Here is a 26,755-nt window from a genome sequence, read left to right on the forward strand (position 1 = left end):
CGTGGTTTACAGTGAATTTATAACAGCTAAGGGGGTTTTAGGCACTCCGCTCTGCGTCGAAACTAACAACACCCCTAAGCTGTTATAAATTCACTGTAAGCTTTATTAAAGCTGCTGTCCGCAACTTTTCCTCTTTGTCGCCATCTCTGTTTGAAACATGCGATTGCAGTCATATGCGGAACAGTTATCTGTACGTGCGTTGTGCTTCGGCACAGCTCGTCAGCGCGGATGAATCTAAAGCTTGCTGTCAGTCACCGCACCGGTGTGGATACTGAACTTCAGAATCACAGATTCTACGTCTTGAAAGTATGACCAATATAAGAATTTTCACTGGAAAATATCATCTGAACAAGTAAGTAAAATGTCTGCCACTTTTGTTTTGACCAACTGAGGGAAAAATGATGATTAAATCTAACGATTATTTAGCTCGGATCATGCCAAACCGTGCAAATTATTATTATTGTTAACAACATCAGCATTGCGTGACTGTGTATTTAGTGTGTAAGTTATTAACGTTACCTGTAGACTTAAAATTCTGTAGCCACTCCACAGTCCAAGTCTTTTGCTTTTTGACTACGGGTGAATCTCCAGTTGTCACCCTATGGTTGTCACTGATTATTGTCATTTGGATCTTTCTGGATTACAATCCGCCATCAAAATGATAAGTTTAATTATTTCAGCTGCTGTGAGAACAGGCTATAAATGTGCCACTACCGATAGCGTCCTCACGTGATTAAACCGATTAGCCTGAACTCCTTCCTTTGTTTATGGACGTGACGTAATGACGCACAGAGGAACTGCTGCATGCTCAAATTTCCCGCGGAAATCCGCCATGTCGCTCTTATTATAAAACATTATTACAAGCTTACTGTTCTGAATCGAGACAAGATAATGAGATAGTTTTGAACACTGGCAGGTTATGTACTTGTTCAAAAGTTGATTTTGGATAACTTTTAACCCAAAAAGGTTGCGGACTGCAGCTTTAACTGAAATAAAGAAAATATATATTTCAACTAGTTGCCAATGAAACATTTAACTTGATGTACTATAATAACAGAAACTAAAAGCAAAACAAAAAATAAAAACTATATAGACATATTAAAAAAGTAATAAAAATTGCAAAAACATGACAAAATGACTAAAACTTACTAATATCAAACTGAAAATAATTTAAAATATTAATAAAAACTACAATATTATCTCAACTGTACTAACATACTAACTCTGATATGTAAAAAACTATATAATAATTGACATGTACTTTTTATTTTTTTTACATAAAAGTAAATCTGTAATAAAAGTGTAGGTTACACTTAATTTCGATGATCCACTTCATACATTCTACTAACTTTAAATAACTTTGCAACTACATGTCAATTATCTCTCATTAGAGGGCTCAGATAAGTAGAACAGGTTGCAAAGTTGCTTATAGTCAGTAAACTGTCTAAAGTGGACCATTGAAATAAAGTGTTACCAAAGTATATACTAACATTTGATTCTCATGGGAGACATTCTTTGACAGCTGACTCAAGGAAAGGCAAAAAACTCATTTCCCATTAACATATTTTTATTTATTAGTGATTATCAGGTTTACCTTTCTACAACATATTTGTAGACACTCATTTAAAGAGCTTAAAAGAAAGATACAGAGTATTGCACATAAAAAAGAGAGAAATAAAAGCATGAATAGTAATGAAAAGATGGAAAATAAAACATTTTTTTAACAACACTGCACGCTGGAAATGATAGCGCGGCCTGGTTATATGTGCCTTTCAGTACAATTACCGTTTAAATATGTTTAAAATAGTACTTTATTGAATATAACTATGAACTATTACATACAAGTTCGAACTTAAGATCACATGCATTAAACAGCTAGGCTCAATGGAATGATATATTTCAGTTTTGATGCTACTGAGATGGCAAACTCAACATTGCAACTAAGGGATGTTTTGCACAGCACATCATGACTATTTTATTTTTCAAACTTTTTTTGAAACATTTAGTCTTCATCTTCGAAAAATAAATAAATAAATAAATCACACAAGACACTTACAAATCTTGAATATAAAATGTGATCAGTGATCTAGTCACTTGATCTGGCAGTCTGCAGTCTGGTACTTGTATGTGTTTGTTTATTTCTGTGGTACTGCGAAGTCACATCTGGGTTTCACCATGTCACGCAGAACATCTCTGCAGCACAGCCAAATAACCAGTAGCTCAAAAGTTACAGCACCTTAAAAACATTAGAGGCAAGCATTAACTGTGTATCCCCATTCATTGTTCCTCAGAGAAATATAAAGGATTATGCTGAACCATACAGTATTCTGTCATTTTGTCTAGATGTAAATATGGTTTATCAAAACTGTGCACTTTTCTCCAAAGATGAAGGTCAATAAATCCAATCTTATAGACCAATAAACAAGACTATGTAAATCAGAATTATAAAAACTAAAATCTTGTGTACAGTATGAAGATTACAGATTCAGTTTTGACCCAAATTAAACTTTTCACCTACAAGCTTCCTTGTTTAACATAGGAATTAATTGAGCCAAGCACCTAAAAGCATAGCAGTATTCAAATGCATGTTCAAGCTGTTACCTCATGGTTATATACATGCAGTGCATACAGTACTTTTACAGCGTATCCCATTCGTCAGTCAATGATACAACATCATTATTCCTTTCATCTCTGATCCTGCTCAGTGACAAGAGCAGTGGTATCATTTCATCAGTTATTTTTAAGCCTTACATGTTTAAAAATGCACAAAGAAAAACGTTCGCAATTCTTCGCATGTGTTCTGTCCACCGCTGCTAGTTCTGACCAGAAAGACATAAAAATAAACAGTAAGTAGTGAACTTGCCAGTCTTTAAAACATTGGTCAAGAATTTACTTTTATATTTCAAAATGTCATCAATATCCTTGTCTTCTGCTGATTGAAAACAACAGCTCTTGCAGTAATGGTTAAGATAAAAGTTCATGTCCCATATAAAAGCCACAATTTAACTTTAAACACACATTAACATTTTTGGAATAGGTTTAAGTGCAGTATCCGTATCTCACTTCTTTCATATAACCCTATGCAAAACATGGAAAAAAACTTTCATACTTAGTGTATTCATTGAATACCATGCATTTCCATTGCCGGCAACTTTGGCTTGCATATTCTCAGTCATCCTTTCTTCCCATTCCTTTACAGTAAGCAATTTTGTCTTATATACATTATATAACCAATAGAAATCAAGGGGAAATCATTACAAGGAGCTAAAGAATATAAAGAAAACGTTTTCTTCAGAATTGAACGAAATCAGGAATAAAACATACTTCTGAACATCATAAACACTAAAAATAATCAAACTCTTTGAACATACATTTTATACATCATTAATGACAAAATAAGATTTGATTCTAATACTTATTAGTTATTTAGTGTTGACAATAAACCTACCATCTAAACATTATTCTTCATTCAATTGTGTTTCAGTATTCATTTACAAACAGAATTTTGTCTAGATCTAGTAGCATGATTTTTAATTAAATGTTGTTGCTGATGTTGTCATTCTGCTATACAAATTCAAAGCATTAATCTCTGAGTCAGGAATGTAAAGTAATTTTGTGCAAAGCACATAAGCTGCAGCACAACTCCATGTCCAGCATATACATTTTTAAATTTTGTTTTTTAAATCTCTTAAATACGGAAGAGTATTAGGGCCAAGCAATAATAAAAAAAAAATAAAACCATCTCGAGATTAAAGTTGTTAAATTTCGAGAAAAAACTCGTTAAATGTTGAGAAAAAAGTTGAAATAAAATGTTGAGAATAAACTCGTTAAATTACGAGAAAAAAAATAGTTAAATTTCGAGAAAAAGGTCGAGATAAAATGATGAGAATAAACTCATTAAATTACGAAAAAAAAATTGTTAAATTTCAAGAAAAAGTCGAGATAAAATGTTGAGAATAAAGTCATTAAATTACAAGAAAAAAGTTGTTAAATTACGAGAACAAATTTGTTAAATTATGAGAAAAATGTCGTTAAATTTCGAGAAAAAATTCGAGATAAAATTTAACGAGTTTATTCAACATTTTATCTTGACTTTTTTCTTGAAATTTAACATTTTTCTCATAATTTAACAAATTTGTCCTCATAATTTAACGACTTTTTTTTTATTCTCAACATTTTATCTCGACTTTTTTCTCGAAATTTAACAACTTTAATCTCGAGATGGTTTTATTTTTTTATTATTGCTTGGCCTCTTCCGTACTTAAACTTATTTGTTAACTAGATTTTTATTTGTGAAATATTAGCACCCAGGTATTTGTTAAACTCTCTGCTGAGTTATATAGCCTCAATTGCCATTTGCACAGTACATGTAGAGTGTATGTTTGTGCCATCAAAGTCGATAAAGCCATTGTGTATAAATCGGAGCCTTAAAGCAACAGTTTCTTTGAGATAAGAAAGGATACATGAACTAATCAGATGAAAGCAGGGGAATCTCATCCGGTTGAGATGCAGTATTTGGTGACTTTCTGGTGCTATTGTTCAAAAAGAGGTATACTTGTGCTTTAGTTAAATATAATTGTAAACAAGGCTATATATATGAACTTATTGTTATTGTATTTAGCACACTTGTTTGGTAACCTTGTTCAGTATAAAACTACGACTGGGAATGTGACCATGAAAACTAATTTAAACAAGCCCTGGCCTAAAATCTAAGGGTTAAGAATTTACAGCAAGAAATGTATTACAGTATGCATGTATGTATTGTACAACATAAAGGGAAAAGCCACCCTGAAAAGTACATAGTGAAAGGCACGTCTTCCTTCTGTTCTCCTGCACTCTAGTAACTTTCATCACTAGGAAATAATAATCAAAGTTTATACTATTTGAATGGGGTTTGGGGGCAATAGATAATATGTGCTGTTTTAAACCTTGGAAAGTTCAAAAGAAAAAGGTTAAGAATTTTACACTGAGTAAACTACAATTAAGGCTGTAACGGACCATTTGAGAGTAAAGATGTGAACCTGGGAGCCATGTTGAATTTAGAACTCTATTTTGCAGGCAGGGAATGACTCGTCCTGCATCACAACTGTACTGCTGCTGGCCAGGACCATGATGTTCAGTTCCTGTTGCTTCTCATGGGTCTGCTGATACCACTCACGGGTCACTTCTGTGTCATGAGTAGGTATCAATGTTACCTACAAATAGAATAGAGTAAGACAATAGTATAGCACAGTAATAGTAATAGCATAGTGGCTGACTTCAGTGAACCCCCTCCCCTCGTTTATATAGCATCCATAAAATATCCATCAAATGAATCAGCAAATTACAAACTTCCGATGTTGACATCTACAGAGAGACATGCAGCGAGAGCAATTAACAAATATTATACCTGCAGATTGGATCCCCACTGTGCCTTTCCTTCTAGCAAGGCATCTAGGACAGTACGGCTGGGTTCTCCACTGCTGGAGTCGTTTCCACTCACTACATAATAAGCAGAACGAACACGTTTGAAAAACTCCTGGTCCACATTTTTAGCACTGCAGTGGTTGGGAATGTAGGCCAGATCCACATAGATAGGAGGACCGGGGGGCACAGCTGCACTGAATTTTGCAGAATTTGAACCTGTTAAGAAACAATTAAAATGCACAAAAACTCGCTGTCAGTTTGATGTTTGGCAAACAAAACAACTGCTCATCGTGATTTGCATATAGAAAATGTTTGTACATGCCTGCACTGTTCTTATAGCCATTAACAAGGCCTTTGCCGGTGTTGTGGCTTGACCTTGACAGATCATCATCCATGTCCTTCTTTCTAAGAGAGGTGGTCTGAGTGGATGGTTCCTTGGATGGGGACTTCTTTCGCCTAGCATCAGTCTTCCGAGCAGGAGATGAGGACTTTGTCTTACTTAATTTACGTAAACCCTTTGCTTTGGTATCCTTCTTGATTGGTTTGTCTGTTATGCTTGACAGAGCCTCGGGATCAACCATACATACATCAGGGTGAGGGGAATAAGGAGCAGGGTCCATCATTGGTGATGGGAAAGGATCATGATTTTTATTAGGTGACCTAGATGAGTAATGCTTCCCCCCATAAGCTCCAGATGATTTATCTACAGGCAGGTAATCTGCATCCTCATCAGAGTCATTGTTTCTTTCTGCTGCAGTCGATGGGCACTTTTCTGTGCCTGGTAGAACATCAGAATCTGACTGGGAATGCAATGGCTCACTGACAGAGGTTGGAGGGGTGTCCTCCCCACTGGCACTAATCCCAGCAGCCATGGCTCCAGAGAGGTGTTGCAATTCGCTGTCCTCGCCATGATGACTGTGAGAGTGGTGGCGGGGTTGTTTATGGGATCTTGTCTTCCCAGAAGGTTGCTGTTGATCAGAAGATTGGCTTCTCTGTTCCTCATTTTCTTCATCACTTGAAAGTTGACATAAGCTTGGGTTGATAAATGATGGAGATGTGTCTCCCCTCCTCTGCTTGTACTCACAGGAGGAATAGCCTGGGGATGCTGTGGATGAATGTTGACGGATACCAACATCTGAAGGATAGTCAGAGTCGTCATCGTGTCTGCTTGGATCGCCTGCATAATAAGAGGGTTGGAAAGGTTGGTCTGTGGATGAGAGGGAAAGAGGACGGGCTGGGTGCTCTGGCTCAGTCTCTTCTTCTTCTTCATACTCATCTTCATGTCGATAATGAGGAGGGGATGCCCCTGGGTAGATGTCTCGTTGCTGCTGCATTTCCCATTCACCTGGACTCCTAATTTTCTTTACATCAAATTCTTGGCCTTTCGTCTCTGTTTTTGACAAGCCTATCCCCACCTTGCTGGTTCCACCAAAAGCTTCTGGTGCACTCAAACTAGCTTCTGCAGGCCCATTTGTTGTGTCTGGTTTTCTGGGCTCAGGGTAAGAGGAAGGATATGAGGTAAGCGCATCTGGGATAGTGGCTCCCAAGCCAGAAGATATGTCCTTTGTTATTTTCTCACCCAAGGAAAACGTGGCATCTCTCTTGTCTGCTTGAGCTGTAAGTGTAGGTCTTTGGTACTGAAGTTTATCCTGTTCAGTTTCGTACATATAATCATCCTCCTCTTCACTACTCTCTGTGTCTTCATAGTACTGTTTTTCAGGGCACTCAAATTCAAGTGTTGATGAAGCACCATACAGATGTTCAGGCATGGTGTCTTTCTGTGTGGTCGGAGGGATTGAGGAATAAGCTCCAGTTGCACCAAATTCAGCTTGTAATCTTGAGTCCTCATCCCACTCTGGTTTATAAAAGCACTGACTTTGTGGGCCTTGATCTGAGATATTGCTTGTAGAATAAGCAGGATCTTTCTTGTCACCTATACAAGTACCAGCATGTGGAGGGAAAGGCTTGATCTCCTCAAAGGGTGATAATGGCGAGAATCTCGCAAGACTAGAGGTGGATTCAGCAGTAGTGGTTGCAGGAGTCAGTTTCTCTGACACTTCTAAATATTCATCCTTAACCTGCCCACCAGAACTGGAAAAGGGTGAATCAATTACTGGTGAATGTTCATCTTTGAAAGACGAGTACTCAAATGCAGTACTGGCTGGAGTCTCCAACTCCTCCCCAAACTGGCGGCTAGTGGACAGAGATGCTGAAGCTGATGAAGAATGACTGTAAGAAGAGGAAGAAGAGTATGCTGTGGCTGACATAGTCGTGTAACTGAAGCCCAATGAAACAGGGTCTGCTGTTTTTTTCTCTGCTGCATCTGGTGTCTTTTGCTTGTCCAACTCAGTATCTTTGCCATCATAGTGAGTAGAATATTTATCTTCAGCAGACTTTGTTAAGAGAGGTAATTTCTCATCTTTTTCTACAAACTCATTTTTCTGCTCACTTGAAGAATGTCCAAATCCAGAGGAGATTGTAATTTGACTTTCAGTAGAAAAAGATGAGGCATCACCTTTACCAGTTTTAAATGAGTCCTTGGGGCCCTCATGGCTTATCGTGGATTCAAATGTTGATGAACCTGAAGATTTTCCATAAGTATCAGAGCTAAAGCTGTACTCATGTGTAATGGTGTCTTTCTTTTCATCCTGGAATTGAGTAGGTACAGTGCTGATGGCACTAGTCAGTGGGCACTGGGCATCTTTCTCTTGTCTGTCTTTGGCACCTTTCTCTGTATCACTATCACTTACATGCTCTCCATACTCCTCATCCTCATCATCTTCCTCATCCTCGTCCTCGTCATCTTCATCCTCTCCATCAGCAAACATCTTCATGTCTCCAGCTACTACTTCTTTCAATTGCACTTCTCTAAATGTAGATTCACCTAACATAGAACTTGTACTTTTAGCACTGTAATCAGAGAAGGAGCTGTCAGCTGCATAATGGGGTGATTGTGATGCGCCAACTTCTCCCATCCCACTGAAATCTGGCTTTTCAAATTTAACTGAAAAAGGGTCTCTCTCGGCTGAAACAGTTGAGGTTTTCTCAATTGTCTTCTCTTCAACTTTATTTATTTTCTCAGAGAATGTTTCTTCAGATGTATCTCTAAACTGTGGTGTCCCATAGACACTTTGCATTTCACTATATGAAGCTGATGACGTTTCCTTTTCATCTGATGCTTTAAGGTCAGGAATCTTGCTGGTGGGAGATTCTAGGGAATCTTCCTTTTCTGTTTTCTTTGGAGTAACATCAGTATCATCAAAAGTGTGCTCTGCTGGCAGATTTGGAGAGTAGGAATCCACTGAACTTGACTTACTGTCATATACATCAGAATATGTAAAACTTTTCCCAACATAGGGTGTATCTTGCCTAACAACCCTCTCAAATTCCCCTTTGAGGCCTTTCTCACACTCTGGGAAGGAATACAAGTTGAAGTGGACACTTTTATCACTGTCTTTAGAGATCAAGTTTGGGTCATCTATCTCTGAAAATGACACATCTTTTTTGCCTGGGCTTGCTGACATGGAATCTATCTTGTCCTGTGGACCTTTTATGCTCGAGTAAGTACCATCTTCAGTTTCACTTTCATCTTCCTCGCCTGAGCTGAGCATCTGGGATTTGTGCTCATGGCCCAAGTAGGTCACATTTTGTGGTTTATCTTCCTTATCAACAGATTCTTTCTTATTTTCAGGCAGCTTTTCCTCTTTTAGGGGTGTTGCCTCTTGGGAATATTCTTCATCAAGAAAAGTGCATTCCCTCTCCTCTTTGTATTTAGCTTTACCACACACTTTATAGCTTTCCTTTCCATAATAATCACCTTTATCTTCATCTTCGTCCTCTTCAGAGTCATATATTGCAGTTGTAGTGCTGGAGAACCCCTTTCCAAAAGGGTCCACAACATCATCAATTATTTTCACAGACTTTTTGTCAGCAGGAGCATCTTGGGTCAAATACCTCTGAGAGTCAAAAGTCTCCTTGTCTAGTTTTTCCTCTTTGTCCGTAATCAGTGGCTTTTGTGACCTTTCCTCAGTGGGAGAGTAACTACTGCTGGTCGGTCCTGATTGTGTAGGTGAGGCAAACCTCACAGTGCTGTCGTCTGGGCTGAGGCATCTTTCTTCACTCTCTGAGATAATATTCGTCTCTGAGGTGCCAGACAAATTTGGTGAGAAGGACAAACTTTTATCAGTGTTGCCCAATTTAGATTCATCCTTAGAGAATGAGAGTCCCTTTTCATCTTTTTCTTGTGTGCCAACATACATGACGGGAGGAGAAATAGGTGCAGCTGATAAGGGAAAGGTATCAGAAGCTTTTTTATTGTCTTGGAGCATGGCAGCAGATGCATAACCCTCATGGATCTTTCCAAGTGGCATATCAACATTTGGTGTCTGATCCTCATCCTCTTCCTCATCCTCTTCATCCTCATAATTTGTGGGAACTGTAGCCTTCACTGTAGTTTCTGTTTCTGGCACAATAGGTTGATATTCTTCTGAAGGAGGTGATTTAAAACACTTGTCCTCCTCTAAGGAAGAAGTTGGAGAAATAGTTCCAGCAGAGTGGAGGTACTCCTTTCCTTGAGTGGCATCTGTGTGTACGGACGATGGTATACTATTTACAGTATCTAAGAGTAAAGAGCTTTTTCCTGCGTCTTCAGTAGGTGGTGCTGTCACAGATGCTATAGACTGATCTTCAGTAACAGATGTTGCAAAAGATGATAATTTGTCGTATTCAGTGATGGAAGTGGCTGATGATATATGCTCTTCTTCAGCCAATGGAGCCGCAATTATATTGGATGCATAAGCTGACAGGACTGGCTCCTGGTCTACTGCAAAACCCTTTGATGATAACTCAGAAGCAACAGATATGGTTGGTGGTTTCATGCCATGGATAGTGTCAAAAGTCCCTGGTTCATCGGGAACTGAGATGTCATAAGAGCCGACATCATATTGAAGATGTGGGATTCTCTCCTCTGTCTCCTCATTAATCTCCTCATCAGAGATGGTCTGCTCTGTCTCAGAGTAACCTGGAATGGTCTCATCTTGGATGAAAGAAACATGCTCTGCAGCACCCAGAGGTTTGGCAGATTTTATGTCACTTTGTTTTGTCTCCCAGTCCTTTCCAAGTTTTTCTTTCCTAGCCTCGTCGGACTTGTACTTGAGCTCCTCCGCATGTGCTATATCCTCTGCTTCCTCTAGCTCTGCTTTCTCAATCACATCCTCATCTTCTTCACTGTCACTCTTTTTGGGTTTCATTTCAAACTCTATATCTTCTTTTGCCTTTTCTTGCCATTTTTTATCTTCACTCATCTCCACAAAGTCAGATGTTTTAGCACTTTTCAGTTTTGTGGTATAGTCATCCTCTAGGTCATCTTCTGTAGCAGCACCTTCATCCTCAAATCTTTCAGGGGTTTTAGAGGGGTGTTTATTTGCGTTTACTCCATATGGTACCCTTTCCTCATGAGGGGACTCTGTCTCAACATCAGTTGTAGTTATTCCCTCATCAGGAGATTCAATGTGAGGGAAAACAGTGTCCACTGCAGACTGAAGATTTGGGAGAATTTTGCTCTCTGTGGGCTTGGAAAGCTCCTCTTCCAGTCGCAAGGCTTCAAAATCCTTGGTAAGATCCTCTGGGGAGGAGACTAAGGACCTTTCACTCTCCCGTTTCTCCACTGAAGCTTTCTTAGCAGCTGGCCTATTTTCTTGCTCCTTTGCAGCTTTGGTTTTTTCTGTTTTAGGCTTCACTTGAACCTTTGCTTTGTTCAGAGTCTTCCTGACCTCAGGGGTGAAAGGCTTTAAGTCAGGTTTTGTGATTTTTCTCAACTCTGGCTTAATTTTTTCTTTTTCTTTTTTCTTCTCCTCCTTACTTTTGAGTTCTTTTTTAACTATGTCCTCTTTTTTTACATCTGTCTTTTCCTTCTTTGTGTCTTTCTTTTCCTGGTCTTTCTTTTCCTCCATCTTAGATGCCTTCTCCTTGATATGTTTTTTAGGAGATTTTTCTCTCTGCGGTTTCTTTTTCTCTTGCTTGAGTGAATCGGGTGATGCCATCTTAGGTTTCAGTGGTTTGGGAGTTTTAATAGTCTCTTTAATTTTCTTCTCTTTCTTTTCAACTTTGTTCTCATTTACAGATTCACTCTTTGACTCAATATCTTCATTTGCCTCTTTCTTGCTTGCTTTTGTAGTGGAAGACATTTTAGGTGACGATTTGAGACTTTCTTTGCTATCAGTTCTCAGCTTCATTTTAGTTTGTTTAATCAGTGGAGGTGGAGCTCCAGATGACATGTCCTTTTGAGTGGCTACTGGATATCGCAAGAAATCGAGATGCCTCAGCTTTTCCAGGCCCTCAAATATTTTGTTTTGTGGGGCATTTCCAGGAAATAGTACTCTCACAATCTTTTCAGTTGGACTGGCAGGTACCCATACAACCAGAGCTGTCACTGATGTGAGGTAAGGAACAGATATCTCCCCCTCTTTGCCATTGGACAGGACAATGCCAGTTTTAGCTTTACTATTACCAGCCCACTTCTGCATGAAGAATTGCATTTCCTTACTGTCCTTGAGAGGATTTAGAATATACATATCTAGTTTTCCAACACCCAACTTGTGAAAGAGTGTTAAAGGCTCAATTGTGTTGCTTACAACTCTGTATAGAGGCTCAGGTTTGATGCCTAATTTGTGAAGGTACTGCAATGTGAGAGAGGCCTCCTCAATGCTCCTCTTTGCTTTCAGCGTGGATTCGGGCATCTTCAGCTTTTCTGGAACATTAAAGAACACAACACCAAGCTCTGGTGAGATCAGGTTTTTCATCCAGTCTCCATAGGTATTTGAACCACGGCTCTTCTCTTCCTCCTGCTCTGCAATTTTTCTCTGTAACAGTCCATTTATGCCAGAGAGATTATCTGCTCCTATATGGGTGAGGAGAACAGAATCAATCCTATCCAAATGTCTGACCAGCTTCCAGAAGCAAGACTTTCTGTCTGATCCACCATCAATCAAAATATTAAAGCCATTGACAGCAAACAAAGCAGAGTCTCCCCGTCCTCCAGGAAAGATATAGCAGCATGGCTTGGACAACTTGAGGAACCCTCCCGAGGTTGGTGGTTCCAGGAGCTCAAAAGGAGAGGGAACATCCACTGTCTCAGAGACATATTCTGTGAACTCGCTCACACCTTCCATCTCAGGCAGCACAGGCTCAGGGTTCAGTCTGTACTTCAGTAAGCTCTGCTCCTGTATGTACCCTAGGGACCTCCAGTCCCCCTCTCCTTTACAGGACACAGTCAAACAGGCTTGCTGACCTGTGGATGGCTGGTTTAAGAGTTCTTTAATCTACAAAGAAAGAAAGAAAAAATGTTTCTTAAAGTTCAATTTAAAAAAAAAATCAATAAATGTAAATGCTTAAGTGCTGTGTGAAGTATTATGGGATTAGTAATGGTGCAATAGCTTCTTACTCTTCGACTTGAGAGAATGTCGGATAATTTTTTCCAACCAAACACTCCACTTTGCAAGGTAATGTCACCAGTCTGTTCAGTACTTTGCCCACTTAGGACTAATAACTTATGTCCTGCTGAGTCGCAGAGCAGTGTTCTGAACTAGAAAAGAGAATGCATTTATTGTTATATTTAGCAGTTAAAAGATATCTTAGATGCTTATTTGGTTGCATGCAAATAAAAAAGAACTTAGAGAGGGGGGGAAAAAAACACAATTGCTTATTCACAATTACCTCTATAGCAATATTCTCCTCAGAAGGATTCACCAACACAACAGTCTCCAGGACATCACTCTTGTATTGCAAAAGTCTCTGTCCTAAAAAAAAAAAAAAAAAAAAAAAAAATGTTTTGTTGTAAACACCTAATGTTTAAAATGCACTGAAATTTTGGAAAAATCCACATATTTCTATCCTATTTCATGTCATATTTACATAATTAGGGCATATTTCTATTTATTTATCTACAATACAATTTATTTTGAAGAATCTTGCATCTGATATTGAGATATTAAAGATTAAAGGTTGCACCCTACTGGAATGATGCAATTACTGCCTCCATGCATTTAATTACTGTTTATTCACTATTCTTTGTCTCTTCCTGCCCCTGTGCAAGAGTACGCTAATCCTGTGAAAGCAGTCTTCTCAATTCCATGCAATCAAAACAATATTGCAAAGCTCCTGCAAGCAAATCTATTGGCTGTTGCCATGGGGATGATGAGTTGGCTATTGCCGCCAGCTGCGTTACACTGACCCAGTCTTGGTGCTGCGCGACGCATTGCAGCATTTCTAAAAAAGGTGAAAAAATCCTCTCTCTAGCTGAAAATGTAAATCCAGCATCACACAGATGAAACACACACACAAAAAATTGTGACCCTGTGCATTATAAGGCTATAATAAGCACATATCTCTCATTGGCTGTTAAAACACAACACTGCTTTAGATCTTTCTATAGGGTATCTATAGGGTCATTTTCACAGCAGTGAGATAGGAACAAGGGCGTGTGGACTTAAATAGCACACTGACGATTTGAATGGGCTCCTCACACACTCTCAGTAGCTTAATGTACTTAACATGTGATGAGACTGAAAAAGCAATGATAAATTTACATTTTAAAGCATAGAAAGTCTGGACAAAAAATTAAAAAGGCTTATTGTCTAATCAAAAAATTTAATAAAAGAATGTGAATGAGATAGATAATTTTCTGGCACAACATCAAATTGTTAAAAACTGTATTCTCCTGTCAGATCATACAATGGACTCTGGATGGTAGCAGTGGACTACAAGTAGTGCTAACCCAGTTTAACCTTCAGACTCTAACAGCATAATTTCATTTTCATTGTTTATCTAAACCTTTTAAGAAATTGTAGTTTGTTATATTCAACTCCAAATAATTCTGGTCCTTTATATGCTAGATTATTTTGACTTTCCAGACATTTGACATCATTATGACCTTAATATATCCTTCAGAACCAACAAGATGCTTGGGGACAGCTGTCAACATGACCTTCAGTTGTGCTTTAACTTTGAGATGGAGAACAGATAACATTATGAGCAGCTAAATCAGGCTGCATGGTCTTCTGTGACATTGCGCATACACACAACTTCACCTTACTAAAGAAATGCCTTTGTAAATTCATGTCAGATACAAGAATTTGGAAGTGGTTTGTGCTTTTATAAGAACATTATATTTTATTTATTATATTTTTATTTAGGAATCTTGATCTAGGAATCTATATGTTTATTTCATTTGCACTGAAATTACCTAATTTGCAAGTTAATAATAAATGGCACAATATTAGATTCAATAAGCAAAAATATCTGTATTTTTATATCCATACTCATTTCTTCAGATAAAAACAGAAACTCTCCACTGGGAACGTAGCACTAGGACCCAGATAACTACAGATGTTTGTGCACTTGAAAACATGCTGAAGCAATCTACCCACAACATTGAACTCCTCCTCCTTAGTCATTTTGTTGTGGAGCAAACAATTAAATTAAGCTCTTTGCACAAACAGTTAACCAGCATGGGTTAATCTGTGAGTTATTGGCTTGCACTTAATAAGGTTAAGAATAGAGTTAAATAATCAGGTCACTACACTGGACATATGCTCTGCTAATGATCTGGATGATATGAAATTCTGTTATTTCAGTACCAGAAAACAAATAAATTGTTAACATGAAAAAAAAAAAAAAATATATATATATATATATATATATATATATATATATATATATTTATATATATATATATATATATATATAGATATAGATATATAATATATATATAATTTCAGAGTAACTTATATCCATAAGTGATTTATATGCACTCAAATCATGTACACAGTTACAGTAATATTTAACAACTCAGCAGATGGTTTCTAAAAATAGCTAATTCAGTATCACTCAACTGAATGTAAAACGCTGACAAATGGGGTCAAATTTATTTTACACTTGCTGAGACTAATTTGGTAAAGGTCAGTCTTAGATTTGACAGCAATCCAGAGAACATCTTTACTCTGTGCATTTTAAGCTTCACAAGCAATTTTGGCTTTTAGGATTAAATGATAATCACAAGTGATCCATGAGACTGACACGCTTTCAATGGGAAGAAATTAATGGAACTGACTGATTGCCTCACAGGCTTAAATAGTTTTAAAGTCACTCTTAATATCTGCCTTTGAACTCACAATGCCTCCAAAATCTTTATTCCTAAATCACAAATTAGCTCATTTTGGAACAGTGACACATGCATTTGTGTAAAAAGATCATACTTTCAAAGTAGATATGGCAATATGAGTGACATCTGAGGTCTAATTTAGCTTTTCCACCAGATAAACATTGCTCCTGACAGCTGAAACTATATTTGCAAAACTGGCTCTTCACTCGTCGGGAAAATTAGGTGTAAATGTGATCGCCTCTTGGCTGAATGTTTCCACACTTCATTATTAACGTGAATCAAAAGTTTTTACATTTTAAAAATGTCCAGCTGTTGTTGGATGACCATTTTAATCATGTCAAGTCCTTGAACACGACAGAGATAACCGCTGAATTTCTGCATGAGAGAAGTATTACATTTGTTGAGCCAATGTTATCTCATTCTATCTTTGCCCTGTCCTTGATCACTGTTCAGCTGTCTCTGAATCACAGTGTGTTTGATATGAAGAGACAGGAAGAGAGAGAGAGAGAGAGAGAGAGAGAGAGGAGGTGTGTAACACTTTTTAAACCGTTATCTAGGGGTAGTGATTCAATAAGCAGCTGTAATCTTATTAAAGCCACTTAATCGTATCCATAGCAGTGAAATTGTGAACACTACATAGGAACTGTCCTATCCGTGCCTTTGAAACCGCTGCAACACGTTTATCTCAATCAAATACCTTGTTAACAAGCAGGGGAGATAGAGTCCCCTCATAGAAAAGCAAGACAAGTGTTGAGCTCTCATTCATATGTATGTGCTCTTGCGGTGTAATGGACCCCATTATGCTGTAAACAGCTGGAGCGAATGAATGCGGAATATGAGTTGAGTTTATACAAATGGCTCATTTAAATGCAATAATGGACTAAAAGGGATAAATTGTACAAAGCACAGAGGGGCACTGGCCTTAAAGTGCCCATTTTGGAAATTATTTGTTACATGCGAATTAACTGAAAGCTTCAAGGCACTATTTAAAATGATACAAAAGTAATTTGCATTCATAATCGCTTTTGAGGATTAATGACCAGGGACAAAAACAGTGCTTATTCTCCTGCCATGCTCTTTTAACAATAATGATAACACAGGTGTTATCATTATAGTTAAAAGGACTGGTTAAAAAAAAAAATGACTGATCCAAAGTTATATGACTTTCTTCTATGAAACAAAAAAGATGTTCATGTTTTCCCCAGAGATAATATTTGCTTCATTCAATGAAATTCTGTCTAACAATGTGTCATTTACATTTGAAAAAGTATAAGCATGAGTAGCCTAAATGATGACTGGATTTTCATGGTGAACTATCACTTTAAGATGAAATTGTTTACTATGAACCAAGATCACAGTCTATCACTCTGGTTCTGCTTCACAGAGATAGCTAATGAACTCATTTGAGATGTATATCTAACCTGTGGAAGCGGCGCACATTTTTTCATTTCACACGGTGACGCGTGCTCGAGCGCGCGCGCTACTGTCACAGGTTCCTCAGATGCCCTGCTGCATCCCATAATAATCAGAATCACAATTAAGATCTGGGTCACGGTGAAATAAAATGTTTCCACTAAATGTTTGACAGTATGTGGCTTTGTGGTCAAAAATGTAAATTCAAAAACTATGAAAATGGGCTGAAATAGAAAACAAATCTAGCAAGAGTGAAGAAACAAATCATACATACATTTAATTTTCTCCCTCATATTTCTAACTCAACATAATTTCTTTTATGTTGTCGAAGATTTTTAGCATCTTAGATTCCTCTATCATGTACTTTCGTTCACTCTCACTGATGGCACAATCGCACGCTTTAAAACGGCTTGGGTTTTTGCTACCTTTAGACAAATCCGTGAACAAGCCAGAACCGACACAGACCTAGACAGTCCGTGTAAGAGGTTGACACGATAAGAAATCAGCAATACTGCACATTTCATGAATGAATAACCTCGGTCAGAGCTCAAGATATTTGAACCATATGCCAATAATCAAACATCTGAAGAATTATATGACAGATTAGACCTACCGTTGCTGATGCTGAGCTGTGCGTACCGTACGTCGAGAGCGCGCACACAGACACGCGAGTGCGCGAGAGGGAGTGGGTGTGGCCTATTAGCCTGAATTCACATGCATACTACGAATAAGGATGACACTTAAAGAATGAGAAATGTGCAACAATGTGATCACATTTCAGCCGATTTAATTCGACCTTGTATATATAAGTCATTTAAAATATGATTTGGGGTGAGCCGAGGTAAAGGTGGCCCAGTTTGCTAATAAAAGCTATAAAATGGGGGTTGACTTTGAGGAAGCATTTCAAGGCGTTCCACTTTACCAGTATTCACCCTAGTTTACATCCATTGGACTAAAACATTTTTTTAAATATAGGAATAATAAGGAAATACCTTTACCAAGACTGGACTTTAGTAGCCATAACAACAATTAGCATCTTTGAGTACTCTGAAAAACTCTATAAATACAATTTACTATTATTATTACAAAGATTAACTATTTTTAATTAAATTTACTGCTTTTATTCGAGTGCTGGCTTATTATATTTTGTTACCTAATAAATTATACCATAATAATAATAATAATAATGAACTGGATTCTTGGTCATCAGACTAGCTGGGGTTTACACATTAAAATGTAATCTGATATTTTTCCTTCCGTCTAATAAATCACATTCAATATTGTAAGCTAGCTCTTCAACATATCAAGAGGCTCTGTTAATAAAACCTTACAATTATCTGACAAAATGAGGAAGCAAAAATGACCACTTAGCCTCATATCAACATGATGCATGTTTGTTTGTTTGTTTTTGACATTCTATAGTATTGTTTATGTTCAACATGAACATAAGCAATTTTATATTTTTCAGCCTAGGTGCTGTACTTGTCAAGAATGACAAGGATGGGCCATTTAGCATTTTATGTACAGCTGATCCCAGACCAACAGCTGCAGGGCAAGACTGCCAAAATCTGCCCCGTTAACTGCACTCCATCAGCATTCTCTCGCAGACAGTCTGCCTGACTCTGACCACCTCTCTGACAGTGAGCCGGCGTAGAATTGTGGATGCTGTCCAATCTGGAGATTAAAACTAACAGAAAAAAAGGACTAATTTTCATACTGCATTAAAAACAAAAACAAATGAGGAAAATCATGATTTATCTAATTCCACTTGAAAAAATGGATTTAATAGCATTTTTAATAGCCGGAGGTGATGAATGCGTCTAGCTGCCACATAAAGGGTTTGCATTTGTTAAATCAAATTTAAATTGACACTATTACAAGATTATAAATAGACCCTTCCAGACATATCCTAAGCAACTGTTCAAAGCAGCAGTCTGGCTGCCGCACCCTTGCTGCTAGACAGCCTGTGTCCATCTCTTGAATTATCTCAGTTATTTCATCCATTCAATATAGTCCCCTGATAACAGCTTGCTCTTACAAAATGGTGATGCATTAGCACATTATCACAGAGTTAAAGCCTCTTCTGTAGAATTCTGTAGATGGAAAGCTTGATTTATAATGCTTCTGCAAGCACACCAAATGTTTTTTCCAAGGTCAAAATTCTTTACAGACACGATTTAATGCTCTACTAGACCCTAGCAGTAGGGAAATCGTGGTTTTGCTGACTATAACAATACCCCCCATTTTTCCTAAGACCTTTGGTCCAGAATCTGGGCGTGGGCTCAGGTTTCACTGTGGTGCGTGTGGTGCAAGATCCAGCCCTGCAATCAATGCCACCGTCAAGCAGACTGGAGTCGCCTGAGCAGCATGCTGACGTTCAGTGTTCATGTGCAGACTGCAGAGGTATAAAAGAGCAGAATCAATAGCCCATCCTGAATTATTAATGGGCAAACTCACCGGACCTATGTAAAAGCCCTCTCTGCTTCGGGTTCATAAGTGAAGAGATTTATACTTTTATATACTCTGATGTCTGTCTAAGACAAGATTTGCATTTCCAGTGCTAACGTGAGGTGAGATAATCACAAATCAACACTTCACTTTACAGTTTCAGGGCTGTTTGTGAAATTCAGCTCCATGTAGTTTTACAAGATTAAACTTTGCAGTTTTAGCATATGTCCAATTTTATGATTTCAAAATAAAATCCTCTGCCTATAGATTGTAGTTTAAGAGAAATTATTGTATAAATAACTTCAACTGTGAACCAATCACATATCATATAACAAGATAAAATCTTCATAAACAAATGTAAAAGCTATTGAATTAGGGTTGAGTATATGCCGTCTTTCAATCAGTGCAGAGTGGGGGTGTAACAGTACACAAAATTCACGGTTCGGTACGTACCTCGGTTTTGAAGTCACGGTTTGGTACCGGTTCAGTACAGGTGGGGAGAAAACTAAACATTAAATTGTTTTTTTTTTTTTTTATATATTATTATTAAACAGTAGTTTACTGAACAAATTGTTTCTCTGTCTTTAAATATATTATATTAAATTATAACTAAAGGATATTCTTAAGGATAAAAAAATTATGCTATATTAAAGGTTAACAACTGAGCCCAAAGTATTAGCCTAAATTCAATCACTATTTATTTTTATATATAATAATCAACACTCAAATAACAAATTGTATGAAAACATGTAAGCTGCATTAACTTCAAAATCTTTTTTTGTTTTACTCCAATTTGTTGTTGAAATAGGCTATAATCATTTATATACAGTGGCTGTCATTTTCACAACAGATTTATTTAAATACAGCCTACATTAAATAATCAAGACATCACTAACAGGTTAAGTAAAATATAATGAATATATAGGCTAAAACAGAGCATATACTAAGCGAAAGAGTTCATTTCTCTTGCAAACTAGCAAACTGTAGAGGACACTGGGTGGCTTTTCTGAGGTAAATGCTATGTGACATATTGTTTACAAGCGGTTTTATTGATGTCTTTCCGCTGTTGAAACTGATTGAGCGATTGCAAGATATATGACATTTCAGTAAGTTGTACTGTACCTTTCAATACCTTTGAATGTTCATTCATGTTTATTCTGTATTAAAGAGGAAGAGATTATCGCGTTCACTCGTGCTCCACACTGCCGCCTGATGCGCCTATACAGTGATCTGTCACGCCACATCAACGCGTGTCAAAGCGGCATTTCTGTTTGAATTTTGTGGACAGATTTTGAAGGATGACACTTTATTTCTTATCGAAAGTAACAAAACGCAGAGCTTATTGCGATTATTAGTGGTTAATGGTGGTTAGGCCACAACGCTGTATTCGTCATGTACTGCTTATACTCATACCAGTTTGTTTGCCCATATAATCTTTAAGGTATAAGGTTTGCTAGTTTGGCTTGCTGTCCACTGATGAGGGGCTCGACGAAGCAGCTTCAACTCGAGCTCTGATATACACAGTGAATAAATAGGATATGAGTACATAGGGCGAGGTACCTGAGATGAAGGTGGAGTTTGGGGAGGTGGAGGGATGCTGGAACAGCTGAGACTGAAGAGAGGTAAGCAGCTGCTTATATACTCTGGCTGTTGATAGGAAGATTAAATGGGCTCGCTCCTCCCTAAAGTACGTTTAGGAACTTCACTTGTCCGTTGTCGTAATTCGCTGGGAAACAAGTGTTCCCAAACAGGAGACCTTAATGTTGCAATTTAATGCATTCGGTAAACATGTGCACCGTACCGAAAGCCCACGAATATGTGTACCGTTACACCCCTAGTGCAGAGGGAGCTGCAGTTGCATCTCTGATGATAGACTCATTGCTCATTTTTCTCCGCCCTGTCAATTTTCTCTGTTTATTGACTTAATTATCCTCTGAGCATCACATAGAAGCTCATGCAATTAAGTCCCAACTGCATATTTGGAGGCTTTTACAACCTAACGTACTAAACATAAGGGCTATTACAGCGGCGAGCTGTGGTGGGAGTCATTACTGTGCGGCATGTTGCTGAAAAATCTAAATGAATTGAACAATGCCCGAGACAGCTGGGGCCATGGTGACCATTCCAGCCTCCTCCCTGCTGCCTCTAGGGAGGTAAAGGGATCTGTAACGATTGTTCAAGGACCCATCCATCTGTGTCGGTTGTAAAATCCCTGGCTGAAGTTTCAGGAGGCAACCATATGGGAATAGCAACACATATGGGAATTCTAGATTACACTTTCATCATAATATTAATTTCAAAGTCAATGCAGTAATTTTAACATTTTTTTATATATATATATAGCCTATACGTAAGAAAATATATTTTAACAAAATATAGGTGAATTCAGTTTGATTGGGAGACTTTATGCCATTGAGATGACTGGGGAAAAGTGCCCCACATGAATTCACCCATATCTTTTGTTTAATAACCAACTTTGCACTGTTTTGATTTTTTATTATTATTAAATGCACGGGTCTAAAAAAAATGCCTGATCTCTCTTCACTTGTACTGAGTTTGTTCAGTCGACATGCTGCCAGTGGTTACTTTCATGTCTCATCTCTTGCACTTTTCCTCTTGAGACAGAGGTCATATGGGAATTCAGCAGCAGTGTTTAGAAGCATAAATCTCAGTCTCCTGCTTAGAACTTGCAAAGATATTAACACTCTCATGAGTCATTGTTAGAAGCTCTGTATTTCTTTGCTATGGAATGTGGAATGGCATAACTCTAATAAAAGAGCAGTATCTATCTATCTATCTATCTATCTATCTATCTATCTATCTATCTATCTATCTATCTATCTATCTATCTATCTATCTATCTATCTATCTATCTATCTATCTATCTATCTATCTATCTATCTATCTATCTATCTATCTATCTATCTATCTATCTATCTATCACAGTATATGAGGTATATTTTTATTCACACATTTATTAAGATGCATTTTCTTCCTACAAATAAAAGAACAAAGTCAAAACTGCTCTTATTCATGTGCTTAAAATCTTCCATTAACTAAAAGTCACTCCGTTTTGTGCTCTGACATTTACAAGCAGTCAGCCATAATGACACTGCACTCACATCCTGATCAGTATTCCAAGCACAGCTGCAGGAGTGGCAGACCAGCTGTACTGAGCATGCTCAGTCCTCATCTATCATCTTCCACTGCTGGCTAAAACAATGCAAGCGGTTTTTGTACAGAACAGAGCAGAAGAGTGTCTGACACCTGTCAGAGACTAAGGTGAAATGGAGGGAGTGGTTCTGTGTGGAGTGCTCCTCTGCTCTCATTACAGAAAGAGTTTATTCACACTTCCTCCTTTCAATATCTATCTCAAATGCACCACAAACAAAACCAGCAAGTCTGTCTGCACATATGATGGCAGGATATGGACTAATACATTTCCCCACTGACACATACTACTGTATAATGAAAAACATTTTCATATTTTTTAAGAATATGAAACCCTTGAAACACTGTGTGGGTGGGAGACAATTAAGTGCTTTTATGTGCAACAGTGTGCCAAGCTTTTTTTTTTTTTCTTGTCATGGACAGGCATGTTTTTTTATGGTTTGTGAGATAACTGGATGTAATATTAAATTTTTAACCTAATAATCAATAGGGGAATTCATTATTGATAAAAGTAAGTTTCATGACCAAGCATCAAATGATACTAAACAACACTACCAGAAAATTCCTCAGCTTACAAAGACAACAACATTGCTGTCAAAAAGGCAGACCGTGTGGAGAAAACAAAGACATTCTTATTTTCAAGATTCTCTGAGCTGAAAAAGCAGCAGCTTTTGTCTGCAAGCCAGAATTAGAAGTAATAGTTGTAGACAGAAGGAATTCACGGTGGGGTCAGTCCACGTCTGGACTAGGTCAAACTCTGTTATTGAATGGATGCAGCGATTCTATCTATTTCACTGAATTACAAATGAACAAGCCAAATTTACAACCTACTAGAAATTACCTTCAGTTTACCATCAGTGTATACCTAATTAAAAGCTTTCAAAAGAAAACATTCTTCTGTTGTACTTCAGTATGGTTTCTGTCAGAAGTTAGAAAATTGCTTTAAATATGCTTTGTTTCATTTTTTGTTCAGATTCAGGTAGGAAAATAAATGACCCACTCAACGATGTGGAAAAAATGACCTGATTTGTTCAGCCTGTCAGCCTGTTATTGCTAAAAGTATTTGTTAACTGAAATAAAGCTCAAATAGATTTTTTATATATATATATATATATATATATATATATATATATATATATATATATATATATATATATATATATATATATATATATATATTAATACATTTTATAGAATTAATACAAAAATGACACTGCTGATTCCTGTTCTGCATGTGTGGGAGCTTTCTCAATGTGCTCAGAAATATTATAACACTCGGTCTCAGCTCATTACCCTGTAATGACCAAGTTCAAACAGCATTTGGACCCACTAAGTTTCCTTGGTCCCAAATACTGTTTGAACTGGTCTTTTGAGGTTGACAGACCATAGAGATCAGTGGATTGGCACTTTGCTGGCTCTCTACAAAGTCTGCCCTAGAGAGTGAGAAAAAGCCCTCCTGGATTCAAAGCATTTTTGTCTTTCAGTAGTGGTGGAGCATTATATCACTTTATCTGTCCTGCCCTTATTCAGACTGCTAATTGCATCTTTCACTTGAGTGCACACAGCAGAATAGCATTTGCCCTTGCAAGGCTTGGGGAAATAATTAAAAAAGGTTGTCTTAATGATAACTTAATAGTAGGCCACTGTTCATTACTTTTTTACATATCAGCAGTGTTATCACTGAGAGGTTAATATTTTGAAATTCACATTTTAATGAAAGTTTTAGTAATTTTGCCATTTTTATTAGTTTTTTTTTTTTTTTTCCTTTCTTTCTTGCTTTTGTCTATGCCTTGTCTGTGAAACCAGGTGCAAGTTATTTAGTACAGCATTTGTTTTATGGTTTTAGTTAGTCCCCCTGTGGTGAAAATCAAGTTTTAATGTTGTGTATATGTCTATCTGGTGTTTTTAACATGCTTTAAGACAAACCATGTGCAAATTCATAAGTCAGCACCACTGCTGAGTATTTTCTCCTTAAAAATGCAGTGAAAAAAAAGACAGTCTCAAATCTGAGGTTTGAAATTGCTGGTGTTTCTGATGTCACAAACTACCTTGTAACCAATAATGTCAACATGCCGGCAGGCTTTAGCATATCATTAACAGCGAGAAGGTTATCCTGGTATATTTTTCTGTTGATATGAAAATCGTGTGGAATTAGCAATATGGCGGGTTGATGATGTATATTACAATATTATGATGATATATGCCTTTCTCCACTGACATTCTGAGTTGTTCAAAGTGTTTGTAAGGATACTGATTGTTAGAAGGCAGCTGTCTCTGAGATGAAGAACAGGAACATGGTTTGTAACATTAACAACACATTATTAGCAGTTTGATAACATAGTCAAGCAAAAGGCTGATCATATTAATTACCGTTATGTGTCCAACGTTGTAAAAAGCAATACCATTGTGCAGCGTTTACCTCAGTAAAGTTGGCCAAGTAAGCATGTGCAAGTGAGTGGAGGCAGGGCTAATTAGCATATTCATACATACATGAATATTAAATGAGGCAAGGGTATATTATATATTTAAATTATTTTAAGGCATGCAGTAATTTTTGTTTTTTACAGGGAAAAAAAGTTTAAATATGTCATTTTGGTGATCAAAGATGAGTTTTATGGGATACAATTATTGACTACAGAGGGACTTTAACTATAATAGTACTCTTTCCCCTATACAAGGCTTAAACCTTGTCCCAGACTAAAATGCATGTTTGAGCTATTTTAGGGGGATAGTTCACCCAAAAATGACATTTTTTGTCATCATTTACTCACCCTCAAGTTGATCTAAACTTGTATGAGAAGATATTTTAAAGAATGTTGGTAATCAAACAGTTGACGTTAGCCATTGACTTTCATAGTGCTTTCGAAGAAAGAAACCAATACAGATTTGGAACAACATGAGGGTGAGTAAATTATGATATATATTATAATATATTATAATATATGTCATATAATATTATATACTATATGACAAATTTTTCATTTTTGGCTATATATATATATATATATATATATATATATATATATATATATATATATATATATATATATATATATATATATATAAAATATATATATATATATATATAAAATATATATATATATATGAAAAATTTGCCATAATTTACTCACCCTCATGTTGTTCCAAATCTGTATTGGTTTCTTTCTTCTGTTGACCACAAAAGAAGATATTTTAAGTTGGTAAAAAAAAAAAAAAAAAAAAAAACAGTTGATGAAAGCACTATGAAAGTCAATGGCTAACGTCAACTGATTGATTACCAACATTCTTTAAAATATCTTCTCATACAAGTTTAGATCAACTTGAGGGTGAGTAAATGATGACAAAAAATGTCATTTTGGGGTGAACTATCCCCCTGAAATAGCTCAAAAATGCATTTTAGTGTGGGACAAGGCCTAAGCCTTGTATGTGAAACCAGGGGAAAGAGTACTATTATAGTCTATATATAGTCGATTATAGTTTATTATATAAAGTCCCTTTGTAGTCAATAATTGTATCCCATAAAACTCATCTTTGATCACCAAAATGACATATTTAAACTTATTTAAACAAATTTAAACTATATATATATATATATATATATATATATATATATATATATATATATATATATATATATATATATATATATATATATATGATGTCCTTACATGCAGGTGGATAAAAGCAGATTCTTGTGCATTTAAACCTTAAATCATGGTGTTGAAATGGTTAAAGCATCCCACCAGCAAGCACTCTGATCTACACCCATAAGCCCATTATAGACTCCACTATACACTGATAGGGCTTCGCATGGACTGCTTCTCTACTGAATAGAAAGAGGAGAAGGAAATCATTTGGAAGATATATTATATAAGATATCTATCAATACAAGAATAATAGAGGAGGGACTGATGATTAATTCATTCTGCGATAGATGGGGAGTCAGCAGTCACATATGAGGAACCATATGGTTGGAGGCAGGCTAACAGAGGATTTAGATTGCAGCCGGGACATACATCATCACAGGACGGAGAGATTAATAAAGACAAGTTAAACAAGTGACAAAGCAAAGAGTGATAAGAGTGACCATGCAGTGCATGCAAGTATGTGTGTGGGTGCTGGTATGCCACACCGCAGAGGAAGTAAATTTAGATTTAA

At 36.9% G+C, this 26,755-nt stretch overlaps 1 protein-coding gene across 1 annotated transcript; it reads right to left on the reverse strand.

Annotated features, from left to right (window-relative positions):
- Nucleotides 1–4,391: 4,391 nt before the first annotated feature.
- On the reverse strand, nucleotides 4,392–12,590 carry map1aa (microtubule-associated protein 1Aa). Its single transcript, XM_067400545.1, has 4 exons — nucleotides 5,729–12,590; nucleotides 5,390–5,622; nucleotides 4,999–5,195; nucleotides 4,392–4,532 (listed from the first exon to the last, which is right to left on the reverse strand). The coding sequence occupies exons 1-3, from the start codon at nucleotides 12,573–12,575 to the stop codon at nucleotides 5,040–5,042; spliced, it is 7,236 nt and encodes a 2,411-aa protein (XP_067256646.1). The 5' UTR covers nucleotides 12,576–12,590; the 3' UTR covers nucleotides 4,392–4,532; nucleotides 4,999–5,039.
- Nucleotides 12,591–26,755: the final 14,165 nt, after the last annotated feature.

This window comes from Chanodichthys erythropterus, chromosome 11 (genome assembly GCF_024489055.1).
Source record: "Chanodichthys erythropterus isolate Z2021 chromosome 11, ASM2448905v1, whole genome shotgun sequence".
Lineage (NCBI taxonomy): Eukaryota > Metazoa > Chordata > Actinopteri > Cypriniformes > Xenocyprididae > Chanodichthys > Chanodichthys erythropterus.